At 37.1% G+C, this 25,439-nt stretch overlaps 1 protein-coding gene and 1 long non-coding RNA gene across 8 annotated transcripts; one reads left to right on the top strand and one right to left on the bottom strand.

The window, feature by feature from the left end:
- Positions 1-1,197: 1,197 nt before the first annotated feature.
- On the bottom strand, positions 1,198-6,098 carry LOC149035360 (uncharacterized). Its single transcript, XR_016182509.1, has 3 exons — positions 5,973-6,098; positions 5,196-5,259; positions 1,198-1,336 (listed from the first exon to the last, which is right to left on the bottom strand). It is a non-coding gene; the product is annotated as an uncharacterized LOC149035360 (long non-coding RNA).
- Positions 2,976-24,329, top strand: LOC113668716 (uncharacterized). 7 transcript variants are annotated; one of them, XM_027184669.2, is made up of 7 exons: positions 2,976-4,441; positions 6,055-6,283; positions 16,323-17,197; positions 20,736-20,937; positions 21,333-21,527; positions 22,314-22,480; positions 22,636-24,329. In XM_027184669.2, the coding sequence occupies exons 2-7, from the start codon at positions 6,277-6,279 to the stop codon at positions 23,155-23,157; spliced, it is 1,968 nt and encodes a 655-aa protein (XP_027040470.2). In that variant the 5' UTR covers positions 2,976-4,441; positions 6,055-6,276; the 3' UTR covers positions 23,158-24,329. The 7 variants fall into 7 exon arrangements, with proteins under 7 accessions (XP_027040470.2, XP_089048370.1, XP_089048371.1 ...); XM_089192245.1 differs by lacking the exon at positions 2,976-4,441 and adding an exon at positions 7,859-8,045; XM_089192244.1 differs by lacking the exon at positions 2,976-4,441 and having other exon boundaries at positions 5,823-6,283.
- The last annotated feature ends 1,110 nt before the right edge of the window (positions 24,330-25,439 follow it).

Genomic DNA, 25,439 nt, shown 5'->3' with positions numbered 1-25,439 from the left:
AGACTGCAGCCAAAGCGAAGTCATTCTTCACCAATCCTAACACTGCTACACTGTCCCTTGATGTTGGGTGGCCTTTGAGGGGATAGAGTAACGCTAACCATATTCCTCTTTGTCATTCAACTTGCTTACTCTTGTAATGTATGGATTATGAAGGCATTGTTTGGTTATCACTTTTCCTTTTCATTATTTTGGTTATTGATTCAAGTTCGTAGCAAAGCCTGGTGACTAATTGATTAGTAAGTCACCATCGCTCAATAATTATACAAAATTTGTATGTTGTGTTAGTTCTTTTTCTTGTTATGTTTACTTTCATTTGCATACTTCTTATGTAGTACTCATGAATTTTAGCATTAGTTGATATTATTTTTTGCCACAATTTTTGTATGGAGAGTTTTGATTGACTTTTGATTTTTTTTTTTTTTTTGGTGCAAATTGTTTTCATTTTCAAGCAAAATAAGTTATTAGTTTTTAGTTAGTGTATACTAAGTGTTAGATGACTTCCTTAGTTATGTATCCATTGCATTTTATCAGTTTATTTCATTGACACTAATATTAACATTAAGAATAATCTGCAATATAATTTATGACTCGTTTTTATCAAAGTATGGGTTGATATACCAGGAAGTGACGTCAAGTAGCCATGATAAGACTACTTCAGAATAGGTATCATCACTGTAAGACTACATGACAAGCGGATACTCACTATTCACAACTAAGTGTTTTTTTTTCTCCTCTAATAGTTTGCTGCTGACGGTTGGAATTTTTTTTTCATGTTATGTTGATTAGTTAATCTCCGTGTTTACTGTTACACTAAAGTCAGCCAGAGTAAATCACATTTTGACGCGTCACGAACAAAGACAGATATTTGTAGCTAATTCTCAACAACAGAGGTTTTGTTTCCATTTTACGGAAAGGCAGTTTAGACAAGTATGTACTTAAAAAACAACGCAGTTCCTAAGACAATTTTATCAAAGTGAAGTGATAAGACATATGTAAACTTTGCTATTTTCGTTTGTGTGATGTACAGAAGGAATAATTCATAGGCATTTTATTGCCAATAAACAGAAGATTTATGTTGTTTTGCGAACTAAATACGAAATTAACAGTCAATATTGGTGACTTTGTGGGGTATCTTCACAAGTTGCAAAGTTTTCGTAACAGCATGTGTCCCCTAGTGATGTCTGCGGGCACCAATCGGTACAGTGGAACCTCGATTATCCGATTTCATGGAGAGTGAGCTAGACGGTCCGGATACATATATCTTATTTGATGTTTTGATGTGTAGTATCGTTGAGTATTTTTACGAGTTGTGCCGTATTTTGAGAGGCCCGCAGGGCTATCAAAAATAAAAACAACGAGCAAAAATATTAGCGACAATAAACACCAAAACTCCTAACAAGCATCGTATAGATGTCTTATTGCAACGATTTAAAATTAGCTCCGTAGATTTTTCAAATACTGCATTTCAGTCTTGAAAGAGAGAACGTAAATATAGAGACAATGGCTTCTAAATTGAAAACCAGCGATAAGAGAGTGGTACTTTTAAATTATGTCCGCACAGCACCCATATTTCAAAAGAATTTGGAAGAACTGTCAGGAAAGTTGCTTGATCAAAGGAGAAACAAAATATTCTACCTCTTGGAAGACTGCAACATCATGGATAAATCACACTAGAGCTAGCAACTGTTCGAATCAATCGCTTTCGTTATGATATATTCACACCAACAAATATATCACTCGAAGACTTCAACATCATGAGATAAATCAACTCACTAGAGCTAACAACTGTGCGAATCAACTGCTTTCGTTATAATATATCCACACCAACAAGAATATCACTCAGAGGCACAATGTAGAAGCAAAACTTAACCATCTGATATGTATACTAAAGAAAAAAACATTAAAAGAAACAATATTTGATCAGGTTTAGAACAAAGTTCAAGTCAAAACACATGGTGTTTTCTGTAGCGTCAACTTGGAGACAGATCAGTTCCTGCAAAGATAACGCATAAATTTACTGAATAACTTCACAAACAAATCTTTTTTTTTTAACGAAAATTCCAAAATCGAAGATTACGCATTTCCAGTATTTCTTCAAAGAGACTTAACCTAAATGTTCCCTGTTGACCTTCTAAGCAAAGAGGAAGTTGAGCGAGAATTAATGAAATTAAATTAAAGTTAATGTGCAGGGTATGAAGCCCAAATTCAATAAATAGCTTCCCTTATCAAAAAAACCACTTCCATTTGATTTTTAATAAATCATTTTAAACAGGTATTATTCCTGGCAGACTAAATAGTTCACTTGTCACTGTATTAAAAAATGATGATAAATCATTCTCAAACTATAGCCAATTGCTGCACTGCTATTCTGAAAATAGCAGAAAAATTAATGCATAAAAAAGATTGATAAGGTACATTGTGAAACACAGTATTCCATATTGAAAACAGAGAGGATTTGGACCTCTGTGGATTCGACACCAAAATTACGGGATGTAATTGAGGAAAATAGGCTAACAGCAGGGATCTTTTAAGACTTATCTAGCACATTTAAGGAAGTTCAGAATCCAAACTAATTGCGAAATTAAAACATTATGGAATAAGAGGTATTGCTCAAGATTGGTCCTAAAATTACCTCAAAAATTAAAGGGGGTAAGTTTCTAAAGAAACTGTGCTGCTGCATCTATAGGGGTGTCACAAAATAATTTGGTTTTAATTAGCTGAGTTGATAATGTAAATTGGCTACCGTAAAGAGTTATAAAGCGGACGTTTGAGCGTTGACCCTTCCTTGTTCGCTCTGACGAAGAGCAACCTCAGAAATAATTGTCAAATTGTACGATTCAAAACCACCAGTCGAAGAAAGCCTTTCTTTGAAAGTTAACGTATAGAGATCCACAAGTTTTGGTTCTTGGCCAACTTTCATTGCGCTCATTTAAATGAACAAGTTCAACAACAACTTCATTTTTATCTTTCTTTAGAAGTAAATTCCTAACTGTTAACTGAGGATCTCCAAACCTTAACTGAGGCCTCCGATGATTGATTGGTAAAGGCTGAGCCATCGAAACAATGAAGTGAGGGATATTTAAAAATCATGAAAATACAGTCTTTCCTCTTTAAAACAAAACAGAAAAAGAAAAAAGAAGATCTAAAGTAACCATCAGTAATGGAGAGGTAAAACAATTACATGTAAATTATAAGAATATACTACTGGAATAAAAGGGATGTTAAATTTGGACCAACCTCCAAACAGAGATGAAAAGTGCTAGTTTAATTCACATTTTTTTGCAAAAGAAAAATTAAGAATTATGGTCTCCAGTCATTTTAAAAGAAATGAAATGCATTATTGTGAAAATTGGATATTGATAGAGGGGACGATTAGCTTTGGTCTTACGTGTGAGACATGTAATATTCATTACAATAATGGAACAGAAACGTGCATCAGAGCTTGTCACCGTTAGACTCGCAAAGGTTTTTCAAGAGCTCCTGCGTAATAAGAAGCCTTTATTATTCGAAAATAATCTTTTTAAGAACAAAAATGTTTTTTGGAGGCGAAGTATTACTGTCTAATTGATGTGTGAACATTCTCGCGTATTTAAGGTTCCTTTTGGGCAAAAATCAGTGAATCTATCCACATCGAATGCAAGGCGTCAAATTAATGGGGCTGAACAGCGTCACGAAGTTACCAAAGTATTGAATACATCGATCACACGCAATCAAGAACTAAATGATTCTGCATCTCATCAGGTTAAGTTTTGGCTGCGAGAAATGAGTAGTAATGTGATTTAACGCGAGTGTTTTTGACGATTCTGAATAGGAATAAACGCTTGTAATGAATCACCATTGTAAATTGAGCGCTATATGAAATGCTTCACAGAAAACCACTGGCCTCTCGCCTGAGGCCATTTTAAAGTAAGATTTCCAACGGATTCAAAACTTAGTCTTTCAGTAATACAACGTTTGAAGTATTGCGATAAAGTCTTGATTCTCCCTGAAAAAGGCTACCATTTTTGTCACAATGAACGGGAAGAGGTGGTCGCGTGGTTGTCAAGCAAAATGAAAGATTTCAATATCAATTTCTTGGCACAGAGTCGCGACCCAATAGCAAAGTCAATTTGTGTAAGGAATAATCTTTTGCCCGCTGGCTAATATGAATGATTCCTAACTGATCACAATTGAAACGTTTCACGGCGTGAACCCAACCGGTGAAAATTACTTGAGATCATATTCGTTAAAGTGGCAGCTTTTGGTCGTGTTTCATACTGGGAATCGTACAGGATAAATAAATTTTCAACGACTCAAATAACAAAGAGGTGTCTCGTGATATCAATTACTGCCTACTAAATAAACATTTTCAACACCTTCTTTTATATTTACTGCCGGAAGGCTTTTATTAAAGCACAAGCGAGGGACGATGCAGTGAGGACGAGGAAAAACCAGAAGTGCGGTGAGTTTCACAGTTTGATGACTTTCGCTTGATTGCTACATGACGCTAAATTCAGTTTTCTTTGAGGTAAATTCGTCCACTTCGGTAGTTTTGAATTTCAATTAAGATTTGGCAGTCGCCTTTTTAACATATTAAGCACAGGCTCTTAGAATAATAACAAAAATTCAAAATGCATCCATAGAGGAAAAGTGTTGAGATGTTTTTTGAGCGGTTTATAAGAGATTACTTATTTTGAGGGTCAGGTGTTTAAATTTATGAAACGGCTCATTTTTAAGTACAGTTACATCATCTTCTTTCCATCGAATATCGACAGATCAGTATGTCCTGCTGAGAATCGTATTGGCTTTAGGTTCAATTCATCTCACGCACTGTACCGTTCAACCATTAACTGCCTCTCAATTACTTTTTCGTAATATTAACATTCGCAATATTTTATGTTCCAATCTTCTTTGAGATTTCCAGAGCTCGTAGAAATGGAAATATCTCCTCCGCTACGAAATCCGCCGAGAGCTTTACATGAAAAAAATCTTACGAGCATGTAATGTTTGGCTTAACTTCTTTTTTCGCAATACCGTTGTGACTGACCTCTAAATATCTTTACATTCAATGTTTTTGGACTTCTTTTGTTGGTTTGCATTATTATCTTGGCTTACTTCAGGGCTGAGTTAAAAAATTCCTCCAGGCGAAATGTGATATCAAGTAGAAACTTTAAGTTTGAAAGCTAGCTTGAAAAACAACATTTTACCCGAAGTACCTTAAACTCCATTTGCCAATCCATCTATGTACCTCTCCATATACACCTCGGTAGGCAAGAACTTCTGTGCAACAAATTGAAATTGTTAAAAAAATAAAATAAAACTACAGAAAAATTGAAAATAAGAAAAGATTTTTAATTTGTACGTATTCCATAACTTTAACCCGCCATTTATTGAATTATTAGATGAACAAATGGTAATGTAAATACTTTCCTGTGAATGTTTATTGACGGATACTCAAAGTCCTGTCTTCTACCGAGGTTTTCCGCATGCATGAAATAGCATGTTTTCCTTTCAATGCAACAACACACTATACAATTACGGATTTACGAGAGGAGGTCGGGGGTCTCATATTATGGCTACATCGTTTAGTTACGATAACGGCATCTTAATTTCTACAAAAACGCTAAAAACTGCCAACGATTGAAATGGTAAACTTCTCGTTACCCTTAGGCCCAGTGCTTCAATTTACACTATAAAAGGGCAGCTGCGTTTAATAAGTGAAACCTTAACTTAAAGACTTTCTGACACTTCACCTGTCACTAAATGCATAATTTTTAGCAACGTGTTAATAACAAGCGTGGTTGGACAGATCCATAAAGAAAGTAAAGTGTATAGCTCCATTCAGTATAAAGTTTGACTGCTCAGCGAAACAATAGCTAAACTTGCAAATTATTTAGCATGATGATAACAATTTAGCATAAATTTGATATTGAACAGTCAGGTACCTGTCGTGTGTATGAGGGACGATGTAACTGAAAGCGGTTTTTACTTACTGTTTTTAGTCCAGGCTTCATCCAAACTGTGGTTTGTTCTTGCTTTTGTGACTTGCTTTTGTGACTTGCTTTTGTTTTCAAGGTGTAATAAGATCCATCTGATTCAAGAACCGAATATGCTCTCATTCTATCTTTGCACGGTGCGTTATGAACATGAAACGAGTGCTGAGTTACCCTCGTCGAGCTTCAGTCTTGGATGAGCAAAGGAAACTCACAAGAGAGTCAGCTAAACCAGAGGCAGGGGGAAGATTAATACTGAACGGGTGGTAAAAATCTAAAATTCATCGTGCGGTACTTACCAGTCATGACAGGTAAGAAACAAAACTTGTTTCATCAAACCCTATAATAAAGATTGTGTGTTCAATCTGCGCATTGCCTTCTTAACTTATTTAATTGTCTTTTCTCCAACGCCCAAAAACTCCCAGTCAATAGGCAAATATAAAAATATACTGGCAAATGAACATTTTTGCAGCATGATACTTCCAACAAGCCTGTATTTTTTACGATATAGTACAAGAAATTTAATTTGTTAAACATCACGGCGGCGCTGTCTGAAGAACGACGCCAACAGATTTTTTTGTAGTGGATCAAAAGTATTTATCAGTAATAGAAATATTTTTCTCAAATTTTCCCAACAGAAAGGAAACATCACTGAAAAGAAAGGTTCAAATCGAAAATTTAAAGATCAGATATTTCTTTTAAACTTCTAAGGTTGTTAGGTAAACAAGTTTTCGTACTAAAAGCTTCCCTGTTAGTGGTGTTAATGAAATCCATATTACATCTGATTTGAAGCAAAGTGTTGAGATACCTATTCATCCATAAAACTTTCGTTTCAAATTTCACACTTATTAAGAGAGAAAGTCAGAAAAAGATAGTTGACTCCCGTGACCGAAGCCCATGAAAACTTGAAAGAGTTGTTGAAGCTCTGAAGGTTAGTCATAACACTATGATAAGTTTTCGCTCGAAATTTTGATTCATACATAGATTCAAATTGATGATTTCAAATCCTAACCTTCAAGAACCTCTCGAGAAGATATGGTAAAAAAAATCCCGCACATGAGAACCTACAAAATTTAGTTTGATGGATCTGTTTAGCTAAGATTTTCATGTAGATCCCCTTTTTATAAAAGCTTGTTTTGGCTTAAGACTTGAAAGATATGATGAAGACAAAAGCTCAGCTAGATTGTACTAATTAGCGAAACGAGGGAAGGTCTATATATAGACGTTAACTGCGAAACGTTTTAAAATGACTCACCTTAAAAATTACAGCGAAAGAAAATGAATTTTAAAAAGTGATAAAATCAGAAGTAATCCATCAAATGCTTTCCAAAATGAATATTTCCAAGACAATTTTTTCATTTCTAGGTAGTCACCGCGATTACTGTTATCATAAAAGTAAAATATGCTCAGAGATTTATTTTGGTGATTTTTCCACTCGCAGTAGTTTATTATACAAATCTCTTTGAGCTAACCTCGATCTGACCATAAGAATGGTCCAGCATATCTTATAAAATATTTTTCATCAAATGGTAAGTAGCATTAAAACGGACAGCATAAAAAAATCACTGTTCCGGGGCAAGTTTGACAAGTCCTTACTGAGTACGACACTAAGAACCCTGTTTTGCAAGAAATTTTATTCCTTCATACGTTAGCACTGCAAAATTTTAGGGTTGTTATATTTCGGTGTTCACTTGAAAATTAGATGGTGATAAATCAAACAAAAACAAGGCTCTCTCAGACTAAGTGGCAACGAAAAGATGCCAAATAACTTCCAATGATTGCAAACGTCACTGAGTTTGGATTTACATGTAGATAATCTCAATTCTTGGGTATTAAGGGATTGAGGGAAATAAAAATAACTTAAATCCGGGTTCATCCGTGTTTAGACTACAGCGATGTGGACGTGATGTCGTGTATACTATCTACAAAGAATGTATGATATTCGCCAAGCAGCAGCAGGAAAAAAACATGAGGTTTTCCATGGGGAGGAAAGGACTATGTTCAGAACCTCTGAAATAGTCAGAAAACTTGAATTATATGGGAGTCTTTTCAAGTTAACTGAGAAAATTTGAGGTATGGGTAATTGGTATTCAGCTTTCACTTACTTGTTCTTCATAAACGTTCAGTTTTCTCGCCGTTGTCATCGCACCAGTTTTGAGAAATTGCCAGGAGACATGACTCTCGTTATCACCAGTTTTTCCAGTTGCAATTCGTTAGGGCGGGAGATCTAATTAGAGCTGTGAAAATCGTCATTGAGAAAGGCAAATGAGCCTATTGAGATCAGGAGAAATCCCAAACAGTGACAATTTGTGGACTTTACTACCTGTTGTGTTGGCAACAAGACACGTACCCTCTGAATGCCTTTAAATAATATTTTATTTTGTTAAACAAGCGGCGTTGCTTTTGTTTGCCGTGAAAGAGTCGCGTAACGAATATAGCTTTTTATTCAGGATATTTGAATAACTGATGTAATGACATTCTCTTGGATCCGAGAAAACTGCCACAACATACACGCCTTTTTGTTTATCTTACGAGCAAAATAGGGTTGGCAGTTTTCCTCGCGGTAGAGGTAACAATGTAAATTTTTTATGATAAATGATTGCATTGTTATTGTGTTGACGGGCTACATTAATGGAGGGAACCCCAGACGTGCAGAAACTGGAATAAGATTTCTGCTGCTTGTAGAAAGCCCTTGTCAAGGTAGTGCAGTACCGTCATAACAGGTAAGAAAGGTGGTTTTCCTCAATTGAGGAATTTGCGGGTTAACCTGGGAGTTAATGATACTCCTGAGTGACAATGCAAAGAGGACCCATCCAACATTGCTTTATAAATCAGTTAAAGTGGACAATGTTCGTAGGGGTAAGTAATACCTGTTGGATGGATTTAGCGGAGTTGTAATCACTAATGTGCTTCACTATAATGCTAATTAGTTTTTGTCTTAGCGCTTTGTTCGTCCAAACTTATTTACAAATGGCTATCGCAAAGCTTCAGGCGGAGTCGCAACTAAGGAGAGGAGGTACAAAAAGTAAACACTAAACAAAAATGTAGGATTCAAATGTTCAAAGCGCTTATCTAAATAGACGACCGTTTACATATTCAACTGATATGCTTTATTTTTGGCACGAATTGAAGTAGCAATAACTCAAACAGCATGACTTAAAACAAACAAGTGGCCTTACAATACAATCAAACGACTAAACCCGTCTAAATAGCAGAGAAATAGCTCATCTCACTGTTAGCTGAACAACAGAATTGTTCTTCAGTTATTGTTGCATCGACATTTTAGTGAATGATATTTTCATACCTTTTATATTTTTGTATATATGTATATAATTTTTTCGCTTTGGCACAAGCTCAGACCAGAAAATGCAAGCCAGTCCGCTATCTAGTGAAGCAACATAAAATCTTGTTTTACGAGTCCACAATAGGACTAGTCCTCCTTCTTTTGTATATCTCCTCAACCATCAATAGATTTTTTTTTCCTTTCATCGGTTACTGGTAATTCCTACAATTCTCACAATTCCATGGGTATGATTTACTTTCCCTTGTAATAATGTACATGAAAATTACGCGCTTCTGATTGGCTGAAAACGAGTGCATTCACATATAACACGAGTGCAAATTACAAATAGCGCGCGCGCTCCTTCAAAATTTTTGTCTGTTTCGCCTTTCTGTGATGTTTTTTTCACGTACATTACAAATAAGTAATTACATGATTTCTCTGGCAATTTGGTGTCAGTAAACACTTGTAAAATTTTCAAAGACTTCAAATTTCACTTGCCCTACAGACTTTGAAAATTTACTCGTGCTTTTAAACACCAAATTGCGCTCAAAATCACGTTATTACCTATACTTATTGTCAAAGTCAACACAAACAATGACAGTATAACTAACGTTGAACTCAGAAAATTGAGAGATACACGCGCATATCTCAGTTGTTATGATGTAGATAATTTTTACAAGATTTTGACATCTTTTTTAAAGACCTAGAGATTACTATTCATGTTTGCACGCTCCTACAAACAAAGGTATGATGACCAAATCTAAAGACAACCTTATGCTAACTAGATAATTTACCCAAAGCTTGTTTTGAGGGTCATGCATGTGGAGGAGAAACGCAATTGAAAACAGCTCATTTAAATTCGTATCTCTTGGAAAGTAAAAGGACATTTAGGGCAGATTTACACCGTACCATTTTGCGGTTACAGCAATTACTTGCGATCAGTTCATGACACAACTACCGCACTAGTGTCCTCTAACATTCCTTTATGCTCATAAATAGCCAGTGGAGTTCAACTTGGTTTGCCTCCTGCTTATTGGAATTTTTTTACCCGTGTGTTATATTTCATTTGAATTAATCGTTTCATTGATTCTCAGCCTCACCAGCTAACTCTATGTGAAAAAAAATTGAAATTTTTAAAATAACGTTGCTTAACCAACAAATTATCGCGACATGAAACACTGAATGGTAAAAAACTGTGGAAAAAGCAACAAAAATGTCTCACAACTTGTTGTAGCCGCAGGCATTTATGAAGACTGACAATGAATTTGAGCCAAGTAAATTTGTTGACTTAATTTTTTACGGTACATTTGAAATGCTTCTTAGCAAGCACAAACACGCATGGTTCATATTTGGCAAATCATGGATTTTGTTACCTTTTCTCGTGTAACAAACAAGTCAGTAGAATAAGTAAAGAAACATGCAAAAGTTTTTCAACACGAAATCCTTTGCCAACCCATTGTGGCGGTTGTTTGCCAACTTGTGGTCCAGCGAGTTGATGAGCACGTATGTTATTATTATAATTATTATTTAAAATAAATTAAAATCTTATGTCTAAAAGGATTTCTCTTCCCTTAACTGTAACACACAGTCGAACCTCTCCACGACAGCCATCTTGGTGGCATTGGTCGTCGTTGGGAGGTTGGAGCCTAGTATGACACTTTTATTTCTGTAGGAGATAGATATGAGAGACAGTCAAAGCAGAAATAGCAATATTAAAACTTCATTCACCGAATAAAATGTTAACAGATAAGTTGAAGAAAGCGAGTACAACAGCTGCACAACTTTTTGATTGGCAAAATAAACCTATCGAGGGTAGTTAGCAAAAATTGTCATAGCAGACTCTTATTACGGACGAGTTATCAGTCTCCATGGGGCTTGGGTGGTGTCTAGATTATTTTTTAGCTTTCATCGTTCAGTGGAGGTGGTTACTGGGGAGAGGACAAATGTGAGATCTGTCTGCCGGGGTATCACAAAGTGGCCGTTGCTAGGAAGGGGCTGTTGTAAAGAGTTTAAGGTGGTCGTTAGTGGACATTTGACTGTAATTGTCTACGTCCTGCGTAAAAATTTCCGAAGAAGTGAAACAGCGACTACGGTAGCTAATCCTGCGATTCCCATAATCATTAAATGTTCTCCATCTTTTCTTCCCTGATTATAAGCAACTTTTTCTAGAGCTCTTTGTTCGTATCCTGAGGTTTGTCTGGTCAGTTTTGTTCACGTGAAGGCAGTTAATGGCAGGTAATTACATGGTAGGATTCGCCTTTTTTAAAATACTTTCTTTTGATTACACATGAAGAGAAGGAATATTTAATCAAAAGTTTGCTATTATCATTGAAAGCACCGGCTCTGCTCATCTTTCGATGATCCGTGCAGCGATTTGAATCGGAAAACGTTGTTGTAACTTACCACGGAGATTCTTGAAATCTAGGCTGCAGATAGCAATCTAAATCTGTGAAGTTGTTGAATAGTTGCTGTAAAAAGAAGTCTTCTCATAAACATTGGCTTTGGGGCAAAGGAAATGGTATACAAAATCGAACGTTTTTAGGACGAAGAGGGGGATGTTCGAGTAACCCCGCCAGCAGTTGCCCACAAAAACAAGGCAAAACTGGGTGGTTGATGTGCAGTTTTAACGAAATCCTTCGCTTTAATTGTTTCGCCTATCAGACATTTCTATCATTATTCGGCTATTCTTCACAATTTTTTTCTCAATAAGTGCGGCGTTTTCTACTAAAAATTTAAATTTTTTTGATGCGATATTTTTGAGTCAAACACTTTCTATAACGCAATCTTTGTTCTACTTTAGTCAAAATGGCCGTGAAGTAAAACAGTTGTAATTTCGTCCAAATGCAAACTTTGCCTCTTTAATTACAGAGAAGTGACAGAAACTAAAAGGGTGTCACTGATGCCTATGCCAAGCTGTTTACATAAAAGGCAAACTGATACATAGCAAAATTACAAACGAGTCACTTACTCTGTGGCAATTCTTAAAAACAGTTACAGCGATGATGGTTGCCTCGACATCACAACGCGACAGTAATTTATTTAGGGAGAGCAACTAAAATCAAAGGACACATCAATTTGCAAGAAATCCTATATGTATCTAACATTCAACAGTTTTGTGATCATATCCCACAGCGAAAAAACTGCTTATCACATTGATGGAGATAATTTAGTGACTTCCGATTCAGGTGAGGCCGAAATTTTCAATCAATATTTAAAATACCCTTTCACTTTGCGTAAAGGAAGTCGCGAATACTCAGAATTGATGATACAACTTGCAGTGCTGCGGTTCTGTTTTCGACCAAAAAAACAAACAATGATTTAATGATTTTGAATACAGCTTTCTCTTTCTCACTTAAAACACGTCTACGACTATTCACGCATCATGCTGACCCAGGTCATTGTTGTCAGTACTCAGTAACAAAAGGTATTTATATTTCAGACTAAAGCCGGCTGCATACGATATGGGAAAGGAAGTCCGTATTCGCAATTACTAACCTGCGTAAGGACTCGCTCGTAAGAACTGCTTCATCTAGCAACACAGCAGCCAGAAAAATAAAAAACAGAAAAAGACTCTTTACGTACATCATACAGAAATGAATTACGAGGTAGATAGGTGAATTCTTCTTTCGGAAAATTAGGTATAAGTAGCCTAATATCATCTACAGCGGAAGGAAGCTATCAGAACTTAGTTAGAGGTGTCAATGTCAGAGAAAGCCAGTTATTCTCAGATTGGTGAAATGCTATGTAAACGAAAGGACAGAGAACACAGAATTGAGTGCAAGACCATCAGAACAACCAGACAAAAGAAAACAATCGCATAAGCTCAAATTTTTGCGCAATACCCTCTTATGAATTCAACCAATTAAGGTGAAACAATGCTGACGTTTTAAGAATGATGGAAAAAGCTGTAAATTTTTTATCAAGCGAGAGACTGTTTTGAGACCGTTAACGCACTCGGCCGCCAGACTGGGTTGTACTTGCTTTTGATGACCGCCGCATACCACCTACAAGCAGCGAGAACGAACGAGCTTGCGAGGAATCGCTCTCTTAAAGTTTTCCAACAGAAAGGTTGACTGACATAAAGGGTCTGCCACGGTATCGATAAGGGACAAATTACAAGGTGAGCCGTCGGAGATAAGAAAGGTATTATTCCATTGTCCTCAGGTTCCAGATTGATAGAAAGTCCTTTCTGAAAATCCACTCTAAGGCCCAAATGCATCACTTTAAGAGATAATTAACGGAATTGTCATTGGGGTTAGAATAACTGGGGTATTTTGGTGAAAAAATAAAAATAAGAGAGCGCATAGAAGACTAAGATGATTACAGGATGTCGTTCGGTTTCTGATCATTCGCAAAGACAAAGCAGGGACACGTGAAAAAGTGTAAAGCACGGCTTGATATGCATTCTTAATAACTTGAGGTTAAAGGTGTTTTCCTTCTCAGCTTACTAAAAAGCTCCTAGATCATGATGACATATATTAACAGCATTCATTGTTCTATTTTATTTCTATCGGCATAAGATTAGGGGGCCGGCAGTCCCTAAGTGTTCCCGGCCAAGTTAACTTTCCTCAAATGATGATATATTTCATGATGTGCTTGATCTGGCTTCTAGCTGATTTGTTCATATTCCTCTAGCTTCCGCTATCACTTTAATAAATTTACTTGGGTATTACCATGAGTGAACGTCCAATTAAGGAAAAGTTATTATCCAAAGGCTTTTCAGTTCAATAATTCTTCCTTTGAAATGAATTTCTCGACGGAGCAGAGAAAATATGAAGAAATATATATTAAATGTATAATGATGCCTAACGGGACTTGGCACAAATGAACAAATCGTACAGTCTACTACCGTGTGTGTACAGTAAGTAATGCATTTGTTTTACTCTCTAAATTAATACCCCACTGGACGTGTCAGCGCTCTGATTTCTTTCATCATAAAACAACGAAAAATAGCAGTTAAGAAAATGAAGTACGCCTTTTTAATTAAGCTTCGTTGAATGAACCCAAATGAAAATAGTCATCGTCGCTTCTTGAAATCTTTTAAATTTTTTCCCCTTATCTTTTTTTTCCGCTGAATATGGAAATATTTGGAAATATTTAGTTGGTGTACATTTCATTCTTGTCGATTTCATCGCGTTCGGTTTCTTCAGTCTCCACGATAGTGTCAACAAAAATTTAAAAAAAAACCATTTCATTCGCCGCGGCAAACATAGCTTTTGTCACCAAATGATTAGCATAAACAAATAACAGCTTCTTACTATAGCTTATGACGGTGTCTTTCAAAGAGATAATTGTCTTTCCGAGTTTCGAGCGAGAACAAAAAATTAATACATTTCGCTAAACGTAACCAGCTGTTTACATCGAAAATGAGCTTTAGTTATTCAATTTGTCATCTACCCATACACCAGTTATTCCTTTTGAAACACATATCTACGAAGCCAGGGACAAAAGCTCAAAGGTGAATAAAACTGAGAGATATGAACGAGGGATATTTCTTCCCACTGTTAATCTTGCAACGAGTTTAAATGATATGGAGTGGACAAAGTACCCGCCCTTTTTCTTGGATGCGACACCTTTCAAACAAGTTTGAATAAGGGAACTATCTATTCCTGTTCATTTGGCAAGGAGACTTTTTCTTTTTTGCATGGATCTAGCACGCGATTCCGTCAATCGACCAAATTTTACATCATTAATGCTGTTATTATATTAGAATTTTTATTTTAGCAACCATAGGAAACACTTATTACAGTGATAGCATTGGCGAACGATATATGAATAATTTACAAGAAACACACGCTTGTCTCTGCTTTGAATACAGCCGAAGCAACGATCAGTTAGAGAAGATTATTTGTTTTTTCTTTATATCTTCGAAACTGATAACCTGCGATCGACTGTGATTTGTAACCGATTATACTACGCCTGCTACGGAGGAATCTTTCTTTCTTTGTGACAAACTAAAACTGTGACAGTTTCCCCCTGTTACTTGAGAGAACGCTTTGCTGGCCACATAGGCCTGCAGAGAGTATTTCAGTTTATTTTAGTTGATATGTTCCATTAAACATCGGGCCTGCATCTTTTCAAATGCAGTAAACTACTGAATGCCACAGTTTCTTTCATAAGCCACTAATTTTTTTAAGGAATTTTATTATTATTATTATTAATATTATTATTATTTTGAAATATTGTCATTAAAGCACATGATATGAAAATATAGAAAAACTCATACATTGCAAAAAGATTCTTATCATTTCAGTTTTATGCCCAAAAGGCATATGTGCATGACTATATTTACCATTCTAACAGCCTGGTGAACTTAATTGTTTGTTGTGCGACTCCTGCGTGGATTCTTGGCGATAACATGGAAGATAAAGAAACGGCGCGACTGGAAACTTCAAAACAGCGTTTGATTCACTCTTCTCATATTTTTTTTCCACATATTCCGGTAATGAATTCAAATGAGAAACAATAGATCCTTCACACAGTACTACGCTGTAGTTAATAAAAATTTAGTGCCTTTTGTCAACTCTCTGTGGAAGTTATTGACGTCGTTGTCAAGTGTACCGTAATTGCGGTAAATAAGAGAACCGACATACATATAAAACATAAAATAAACATAGCTTCATAATTATTTGGTTTTTCCGTTGAGCTTGTTTGCGATTTGAAAACATTGTTTTTATCTTGTCCATCTTTCACTTAAGTGTTGCCACAAATCCCATAACAAGGAAACAATTTTTGAAATGAAAATTTATCGTCGTAATATCATCATCAGTGAGTCTTAAGAGCATATGTTTCCACCAACTGTAGATCCCTTGTAGGGTTTAACTCATTCTAATATGATTGTACTTTTTATCTATTTGATAGCGGCAAACCGAACATTATTGGTTAGTGTCTACAAATACACGCTACGTGCTGCGTTAATTATTGTTCGTGAGGTCGCGTAAATTACCGCTGGCTTAGTTACGGGCATTAGAATAATTCCTTGTTTTGGTTCATGTGTCCGATACCGACCTCTGAGCTTTAGGTATTACAACAAGAATTTAACCAATTCTTAATGGATTTCTCCGCAGAACAAACACATACTGCGAGGGATAAGATACATTTAAGGAACATCAACATCATCACGGACATGGAGAGTCATCGGCGAGTGAACTGTGTCCATGTAGAGCCGGACAATTCTTCTATAAAACCTACGGAAAAGTGTAGGACTCGGAAGAAGGTGATTACCCGCAAAATATCTGCAAGGCTCGAGGCTCCTGATCAGGCATTGCTATCTTTTAGAGATTTTGACGCAGCTAAGAAATTTTACAAGCGGAGGATTAAGATGTTGTCAAGTGTTGCGTGTGTCATGGGACTTGTATCGGCTGTCTTAGCACTGGTGGATATTGAACTCACCACGCGAGGTAGAGTCTCCGATGAAGAGCTATCACCAGGAGATTTGCGTACTGCTCTTGATAATCCGTACAGACTTGCAGCTTTAGTAGTGAAGTCCGTTCTCTCTGTTTTATCGCTGCTGACCTCCTTCACAATTTATCGTATGAATGTAAACGAACTCAGCTACTTAATCGTAAGGAACATTTACCACGAGTCAGAGAGATTTGTTATGACTTCGCTGTTTCCCACCTGTTTGGTAGAAGTGGTTCTTTGTCTGTTTCATGTTCCGCCTCTGTTAGACTACTATGGCATGCCTTATGAACTTCAGCTTTTGGTTTTCCTAAGATTATATCTGATGGCAAAGTACGTGAAAGAACACAACATGTTTGTAGACAATCGTGCCACAGCATTGTTCGCATCTGTGACACAAACGGAGATCTCGTCCATTTTCCTAATAAAAGCCTACTTTTTGAAGTTTCCTTTCCAACTGATATTTACATTTTACTCGCTCAACATTTTCTTGGGTGGCTATTGTGTCTACGTTATCGACAGGGCTCACAATACTTATTTGGTAAGTATGAAAACTTTTTTTCTACAATTTTGCCAAGATGTAATTTTTTTACCCAAGCTAAAAACATCGTAAGGTCGTCCAAAAACAAACCAGTATGTTTACTTAGATGGCCATTTGAGCCATCCTGAGCGCTTTCTTGCTCTGACGAACCAAAAGCAGGTTTTTCAATGAGTAATTTGTCGAAATTTGTTTACTTTTCGGATATGAATTCCGGTGCCAATGGTTTACAAACTGTCGGCGTTATTGTGCTCAAAGCCAGTGTATTACTTTACTAGACAAACGTTTGTTTTGGTTAAAAAATAATGGTTTCAATTTCAACCCTTTCACTCTGTCATATTCAAAAATGTAATTTGTCTTTTATTGCGATTGACCCCTTTAAAGATGAGCGAACTAGTTTGAAATTTTAGAGCTTTTCCTCTGTCTACTGTAAATTCGTTACTTAATATTCTTCTATAATCTCGCACGTTCAAAAATTACGTGTATGTTTATGGTGTAAAATGTTTTATCTGTTAATCTTGATGCACATCTACCACAGCTGGGGCTGGAGTGATTAAAAATTGAATAGCTCTTCATCAAGCCAACCTCTATTGTAATTCTAATAAGTTTTTTTTGTGCTAGTACGAGTTACTCTTTTCTTACACAAAGCACTGACAGCAAATTAAACGACCCCACACTTCGCCAACAAGAGAAAATAAATTCATTTTTTGATCTGCTGTTCGTTCAGCTCTTATCTGCTGTTAACACTCTATTCAGCGCTATCTTTTACGTCTCGCGGCGACCTCTCGCCTCCAAATATCACATACAACAAAATGGTGTTTATTTCTTACTTCTGTTTGTCAAAGCATATTAAGAAAAAGAAAATCACGCGCCGAAGCGATGTCGAACACGCTGTTGTATATTTGAAAATAAAGCGGCGATAACCACTGTTAAAAAACAACTTAAATAGTGATGATGTAACTTCTAAAGAAGAAGTAAGCGACGATTCAATCGTGACATCCCATCGAAAGCTTAGACTTCGTCACAGGACGCACGGAAGCTTCAAAGAATTCGGGGAACGCTAGCTTCCCTCTTCTTCGAAGACAAACATGTGCGACTCTGTAATGTTCACGTGTTATATGTGAATTCAGGAAAACAACATTTAGTAACTGTCCATAGAGAACTGAAAATGCTTACTTTGCACTTAAAAGGCTACCAAGTATGTACAGCTATCAACCCGTTCCTAAAACTAAGTATTGAAAGAGTTTCCGTTTCGGCACGCATGAACCACACCAAAATCTCGTCATCACCTGATGTTTATTCAAATCGTAGTTCGTGCCAAAGAGTGACAAAAAATAACGATTGTTGGCTTTGCACACAGCGTTAAAAGTGTGCAAAACTCGGTGAAAATAAGCTCGCATTAATGGTCGAATATACTCTTTTTGTGCGTTTGGTTCTGCAACTAGAAATCGATAATTGATCGTGTAAGCCTGCAAAGGAACTTAATTGGAGTACACAGGTTGGTGGTCAAGCATGAAAAGCTATTAAGCTTTACGGGAACAATGACTGAGCTCGCTTTAAAAGCTTACATTGTTTGGATGACTTTTTGTGTAAAACAATAGAACGCTGTAGGAAGTAAAGCGATAAAGCAGCCCGTTCACAAGTAACTCTACGGACTAATTTGCTTGCTGGGTTTGCAAATATGCATGCATATGTGGCTCTATAAAGTGTTAAAGATCTCTCAATTTTCAGAAAGGGGGAGTAATAGGTAAGTAAGAGAAGACAAGTTAAAATATAAAAACACTCGCCAGAAAAGGTTCTACGCACGAAATCCCCTCCCCTTCCCCCCTCCAAAAAAAAAAAGAGGAAAAAAAAGAAAAAAAGAAAGAAAAAAGAAACACTCGAAAAGGAAGCTCCAAAACTTTCATAAAACTTTCAAGCTGACATTAGAAGAATTTATTTGACTCCTGAACACTTTCATAATTACACAATCGAGAAAAAGTAGTAGGATTGGTAGTTAACAATATCTTTCTACGATATCATGGAACAGCAGGGAATCTACCTCCAATTGATACCACACCTCCCTGTTATTTTCGCTAACTCACATGCAAATTATTCGCTCAAATATTCGGTGCACGGAACTCTTAACCTTTTTTAATTCTTGACATTTCTAGACGAGTCTTAGTAATAAAAAAACAAGTTCGGAAAACCATGCCGCTAACTAGTTTCAAAACAAACGTGACTTGGCATCTAATGAAACTAATTTCAACTAATGAGGGTGGCCCCCTTTTGAACAGAACACTATTAGAGGCCAAATTGAAATAACACCAATAACACTTTTTTTGAGTTGCTGAATAGAATAACACCAATTTGTTTAACGGCAATGTTGGAACTTTCTTTGTCTAGATTAATGATGACTGCAGAAACACGGTTCTTTCTCCATAGGACGACGTATTATGTTTTCAGTCTAAATATAATCAAGATATGCAATCGTCGTCTGAAACCAAGGATACAAGGCAGAAAAAAATTCCAAAATTCATACAATGTTAAGTGAACGTTGGTTCTATCTCTTCTTTTAGGACTAAGGCTCTGCCCCTGGGCAGAAATCGATCGAAACGACCTTGAAAACAAAAACATCAGGCGTTTGAAACTAATTCGAGCTTATTTATCGTATTAAGTTAGTCTTATTAGTAACCTTGAAACAATCCAGTGCATCACATTATCACACACACCTGGTGCAGTTGTTAACACATGATTCGACAATCTTGAGCGGCGCCTGTAATATTTAAAATAACACGAATCAGAAACACAACAGTAGGTCTTCAATAAAACCGATCTACATTTCTTCCTTAATTAAGATCTATTAAAAACAAAACAAAACAAAACTCACAACATATGAAAACAATTCCTTCAAATTTATCGGATCTACAGTTGATAAAAAATAGAATACTTTCATCCGTATTCACCTGTGGAAGGGGAATTTCTATAATATACAAAGAATCAACCCTTATTTCAAGGGGATATTTTTGCTATGCAGTCACAAATATTTACTTCTCAGCATAAATATGAAAAAAATATTCTTAGCTACACTGGTTAACCGTTCAGTTAAGTAAGATTCCGGGAATAAGCGAATCTAAGTTTGATCTGTAATATTTGTGAGTTCATTGTCTAGCTGCACCTAGCTTATTTTGCTACACTGTTTCCTCCCCATTCCCCCTCCCCCATTGATTCCTGACGCTGTCTTTGCCTTTCTCACCACAAAAACTCTGTATGATTTAACAGGAATCTTCTGGGACGCAGATGCTGATGCTTCAATTAACTTAGAGGAAGTCATTATCAGAGTTGGTTGATGGGGGAGGGGGGACCGGGGGGCAAAGAAAATTCAGGCAAAACGAACGCTTTAACGCATGTTAAAGGACAATTGGAAAGTCTTAGCGATAATCTAGAATATTGTATTTTTTTCCTTTTTTAATTTCAGGTTTAATCTTGGTATCAAACAAATTCTCGAATTGTATTGCATGTTCTTCATTATGTTTTAACCTCTTTTAAAATATTTGGCCAGGACACTGTCTGGATGTTTGTGGTCACCATGACAACGCTTGGGTTTGGTGATGTGGTTCCCAAAGCTATCTTAGCCCGCGCGTTTGTTGGTTTTGCGTCAGTGTTGGGAATATTCCTCATGGCGTTATTCATAAGTGTCGTACACGAATCACTTCAACTTAAACAACAGGAGAAAAGAATACTAGCGACCATGGAGAATGCAGGTAAATTAATGCACTCTCATTTTTATCCCCCATTTGTTTTGCAGTATCATTGTACCTGTTCAATATGTCACTTTTGTTCAGTTTTGAGATTAGAGAGAAACCGGATCCGAATCGAGCTAACTCTATCTTACTAAAACGGTTGAACTTTGTATTAGTGTAAGCAATTTATTGGAAATCTTCCTCTGTCAGAGTAAGCAGACCATCGCACCGTAATAATTTAGAGTTCAACGTGTTGATTAAGGCAGCACTTTTTCGTCACCCAAGGCTAAAAATATCGGGGCGAAGTCACGCAAAAGTGAAACAGATTATGAGGCCCTTAGTTCATCGCTGAAGGTGGATCTCAAACTCTTTCTTCTCCACGCATCGTTTATTATGAGCATTTATCTTTTTCATAGATCATCATTCGGGAAAAAAGAATCTTGCAGCCACATGCATCCAGAACACATGGAGACTACATCGCTTTATACAGGAGAACACAGAACCCCTCGTGATGGGAGACTGGTTCAAATCTGAAAAACTCAGAATGTTTCAACACAAACTAGCGGAAAGCGTGCGGCGGTGGAGGATCGCAAGGAAAAGCTGGTCACGAGGTATGTATGATAGCTAAGGGGAGAGGGGAGGGAAGGGACTTCACTTGCCAAACGTAGACTAAAGTTAAGTTTCAAATCATACGCTATACAGATTGTGGATAAGTCTCACATCACTATGTCCTCAAGAGAATTCAAACAGAAACATGTCTGCCGTCTCTAGGACAGAAAGAGACATGCGGTTAAATAACGGTTTAACTGCTTCTAGGTCCGCTGCAGTTGGTGTGATGACAGAATAAGCAAAGAGAACATACTACACATGGCACATTTTCGCTGTTGACCCACTGAGCACAAGAGGTGTTTCCATTATCACAGAGAATTCGATTCCTGGTGGTGGGGGGAGGGGGGGTTTGAACATGACGCAGGATTATGCTATCAGGATATTTCCATTAATTATTGGTGAACCCTTTTTTTTTTTCATCGCCAATTTATAAACCTCATAATCTTAATAGTGTACCGCACCGCAGAGAAACATAATAAAAAATACTTAGGGCTAGCCAAGGGGCATGAGTTATCCTCTCTTGAAGGGAGTTTAAAGAGTGATCAAGAATACATCTCGTCAGGATGCAGTATCAGGTCCATAAAAGGTTCTCTATCCTCGAATATTATAAATTTAGGGTTCATATGAGGCGGGTACCGTGACTCAGTAACTTCTGCTTAAAGGGGTGTTTGCTGGCTGGAATGAACGCCAATAGAATCCTGGCCAAGTAGCAGTTTCCTTCTTGTTACACGCATGACTTTTAGGAGTCCAATAATCACTCCATACTTTTTCTGTCAAACTATTGACAGATGATTACTGGAAGAAGTTCTTCTTGGCTGACGACATTGCCATGTTGCTGACTGACGTGTCAAGAAGTATCGGGAACGTTGAAAATTTTCTCCAGAAGCAAAATGTCGGACGGCGCACCAGCAGAAACTCATTGAAAAGCATTGGATCTCCGCCGACTATCTTAGAAGTAAGTTAACAAACTTTTAGGACACAAAAGGCTAAACCTGCATTTATATACACGCGCATTTTATTATTGGCAAAAACGTGATGACCAGGAATAAGAAATACTTACTACATGAGGATGTAGTGTTTTCTGATAACCTTTGTTTTTGCGATTTGCAGGGAGAACAATCCGATCAGCCAACCCTACGGGACAAAAACAGAAAAATACAGGCAGTATTTGTAGACTCGTGGCGGCCTTCAAACACTGGGCAAACTAAAGAATCCCCAGCCACGTCAAGACGCACATACTCTGACACGAGCCACACCCATCCGGGACATCTCCAACACCTCTCATTAACATACGGTCATGACAATCAGACGTCACATGCAAAACTGAACGAGCTTACTGAAAATGGTCGGGTCACGCACCCTACTTGTCGGTCACGGTTAGAAAGTGATCCAATTGACAGAGGAGATTTGCCTGAAGACGCTCTACAAGGAAAAGTAGAATCGCTTGAGAATTCACTCGATCAAATTTATCGGAAAATGAAGACCGAGCTTAGAGACGTTAGAGAGTCGATAAGGATGATCAACAGATATTCAGCTGGGTCGAGTTCTAGTGTGAGCCCGTCACAGTCTATGAAAAACAATAGTATGTATCCCTATCGATATTCACGAACAACTGACCACGTCGACGTATGACGGAACGGGGAAGAAAATAATAATTTAGCAGAGAACATTTCTCAAGTCACGTTCAGTTGCTGATCTTAAAGATCTCACAAAAAATGCTTCAAATTGGAACAAACCAAGCGGAAGGAAAAAACAGTATGCAAAAGAAAAACACCAAAGTTGATCACTCTTGTAGACGACTTTTACCGTGTTTGCTCTCTATAACCGGACATTTGTAAAAAAGAGGTCCTCGTGCGTCACACTGGCGTATCACAGGTCTTACCCTCGTTCTTCAGTGGTGTTTTTTTTTTCGCTCACATATTTCATACTCTGAAAGACTCGAAATAAAAAGTTTAAAAGAAACTTTGTAAATCGAGAAAAGTTTACTTTCACCGCAGGAAAAAAAAATTGGACTCACATTATTAATTTAAGAATAGATACTTGAGGGAGTTAAATAGTTTATAATCTCCTCGTACGTTTGATAAACTAGAAAATCTCGTGCAGGCCATGGGATTTAAGAGATTAATCACGATAGGAGATTACGTAAATTCTTCAAGAATATATTATGTAACTGGGAGGAGTCTCCGTGATAATTTCTGAGCTAAGAAGGAGAAGGATGAGTAGACAGACTAAATAGCAGATTTGGAAGGCGCGCTAAGGCAGGTATCAGAGAAGGGTGGATGCCTCTTAATGAAACACCCCTCATTTCTACCTAATCAGTGCAGTTCATAAAGAAAAGGGACACAATAATAAAAATACTAAGAGCTTGAAATAATGAAGAAATTAGCTTCTAGAGAAACTGTGGAGCCACCATAGCGGTTGAAGCAATGTTTAGTTGGTAACGGCAAATTCTCGTTACTTATCTTGAACAGCAGGAGTTTTCGTTAGTAGTAAAACATTCCTAATTCGCTACAAAGGAGAGGAACACGCATTTGACACTATCTTGGATAACATTTTGACCAGCGACGGGATGAATTTCTTTGACGGTGGTTCATCGCAACGTCGCCTGTTGGACTGATCTTGTAACAACCCGATGTTTTAAGAATTGCAAGTTGTATGTTACACATACTGCTATTTTTATGAACTTAAATAGATGATTTGTATATAGTAGTATTTTGTACTGATAAAACGTTCACTCAATGCATTTCTCTGGCTCTGAGCGCTTGAAATAAAATTGTGATGATGAAAGCATCATATTTCAGCAACTTCGCGTGTCCTTAGAGAATTTCTTTTTTGTACAGAAGTTTCACTGCGAGAAAAGAGGACGAAATTTATTTTTAGGTGGAATACATATCCCGGAAGTGACAAATAACTCTGAAAGACTTGACCTCTGTCTCAAGACTTACTAGAACATGATAATGTAGGGATCAAAAGAACAGAGAAAAACGCGTGGAACAGAAATCCTAACTCACTGTTGCGGGAACTAAAGTATCTCCCCCCTCTAGACAGCGGAACAACTTCCCTCGTTAGTCAGCGCAACAGCGCTTTCCACAAAATAAATCCTACTCTACATCATCTTTGGCTCTTTAAAAATTTGGCTCTGTTTCATGTAACCCTTTACACCCTAGCATCAGCATGCACTTTCTCCATGTAGTTCTCTTACCATTCCTTACGAGAATGAAAAGGACAAATTGTTTTGAACAGTCAGGAGCTTAGCAATTATTTCCTTCATTCTCGTGATCTCGATATTTAATTCAAGGGTGATATTGTTAGGAGAAATTATATGTTATTCTCTCTTAGGGTTTTCGGAGTTAAGCCTAGATTTCACCCAGTTGCTTTGATTGCTTAAAATGTCGAAAAACGCGGCCAGCGATCGTAATGATTGATTTGGTTTCCACATGCTAGGGAGTTCTGGGATACGTAAGGCGATTTGACAAACTTTTTGTGCTTTTCAGGATATTTCTAACGCTATTTTTTGTTAACTCTGGTTTCCATATGATCGCCACTGCTTCCGAAATAGTGATCTTTTCATCGCAACGATTGCGATTGCTGAGGATCTCTAAGACCACCGGGTAGAGGGGGTATCTAGAGGATTCTCCCCACTGCAGGTTCGCCCCCGTGCCACCTCTGCGAATTCGCCCCTTAATCACTTCGCTTCTAAATCTTTCAACTCGTTTCCTTCCGGAGAAACTGTAGAAATCAAAATACATTTTCAATAACATGCAATTTTTTTGACTGAGTCAGTCTCACAAATGTCCATGACATGCCCCATTTCTTAAACTTCTTTTGAGGATGTTAAATGGCCGTCCGCTACACTTTTCCTTGTCTTCTGTGTTCTTGCCTGTGATAGTAGAATCAACTGACTTGTGTCAATG

The sequence above is a fragment of the Pocillopora damicornis genome, chromosome 13, assembly GCF_964200805.1.
Source record: "Pocillopora damicornis chromosome 13, jaPocDami1.2, whole genome shotgun sequence".
In the NCBI taxonomy this organism is placed as follows: domain Eukaryota; kingdom Metazoa; phylum Cnidaria; class Anthozoa; order Scleractinia; family Pocilloporidae; genus Pocillopora; species Pocillopora damicornis.
Note: the sequence above shows the minus strand (reverse complement) of the source record. Positions and strands in the feature narration are given on the sequence as shown.

Bases quoted from the DNA above. Each gene is read 5' to 3' on its own strand.
- LOC113668716 (XM_089192242.1), top strand. From the start codon at position 12,347: ATGTATCTAACATTCAACAGTTTTGTGATCATATCCCACAGCGAAAAA. The intron at 12,441-16,322 runs GTGAGGCCGAAA...ATTTCTCCGCAG, and splicing joins TTTAGTGACTTCCGATTCAG to AACAAACACATACTGCGAGG. The intron at 20,938-21,332 runs GTAAATTAATGC...TCTTTTTCATAG, and splicing joins AGCGACCATGGAGAATGCAG to ATCATCATTCGGGAAAAAAG.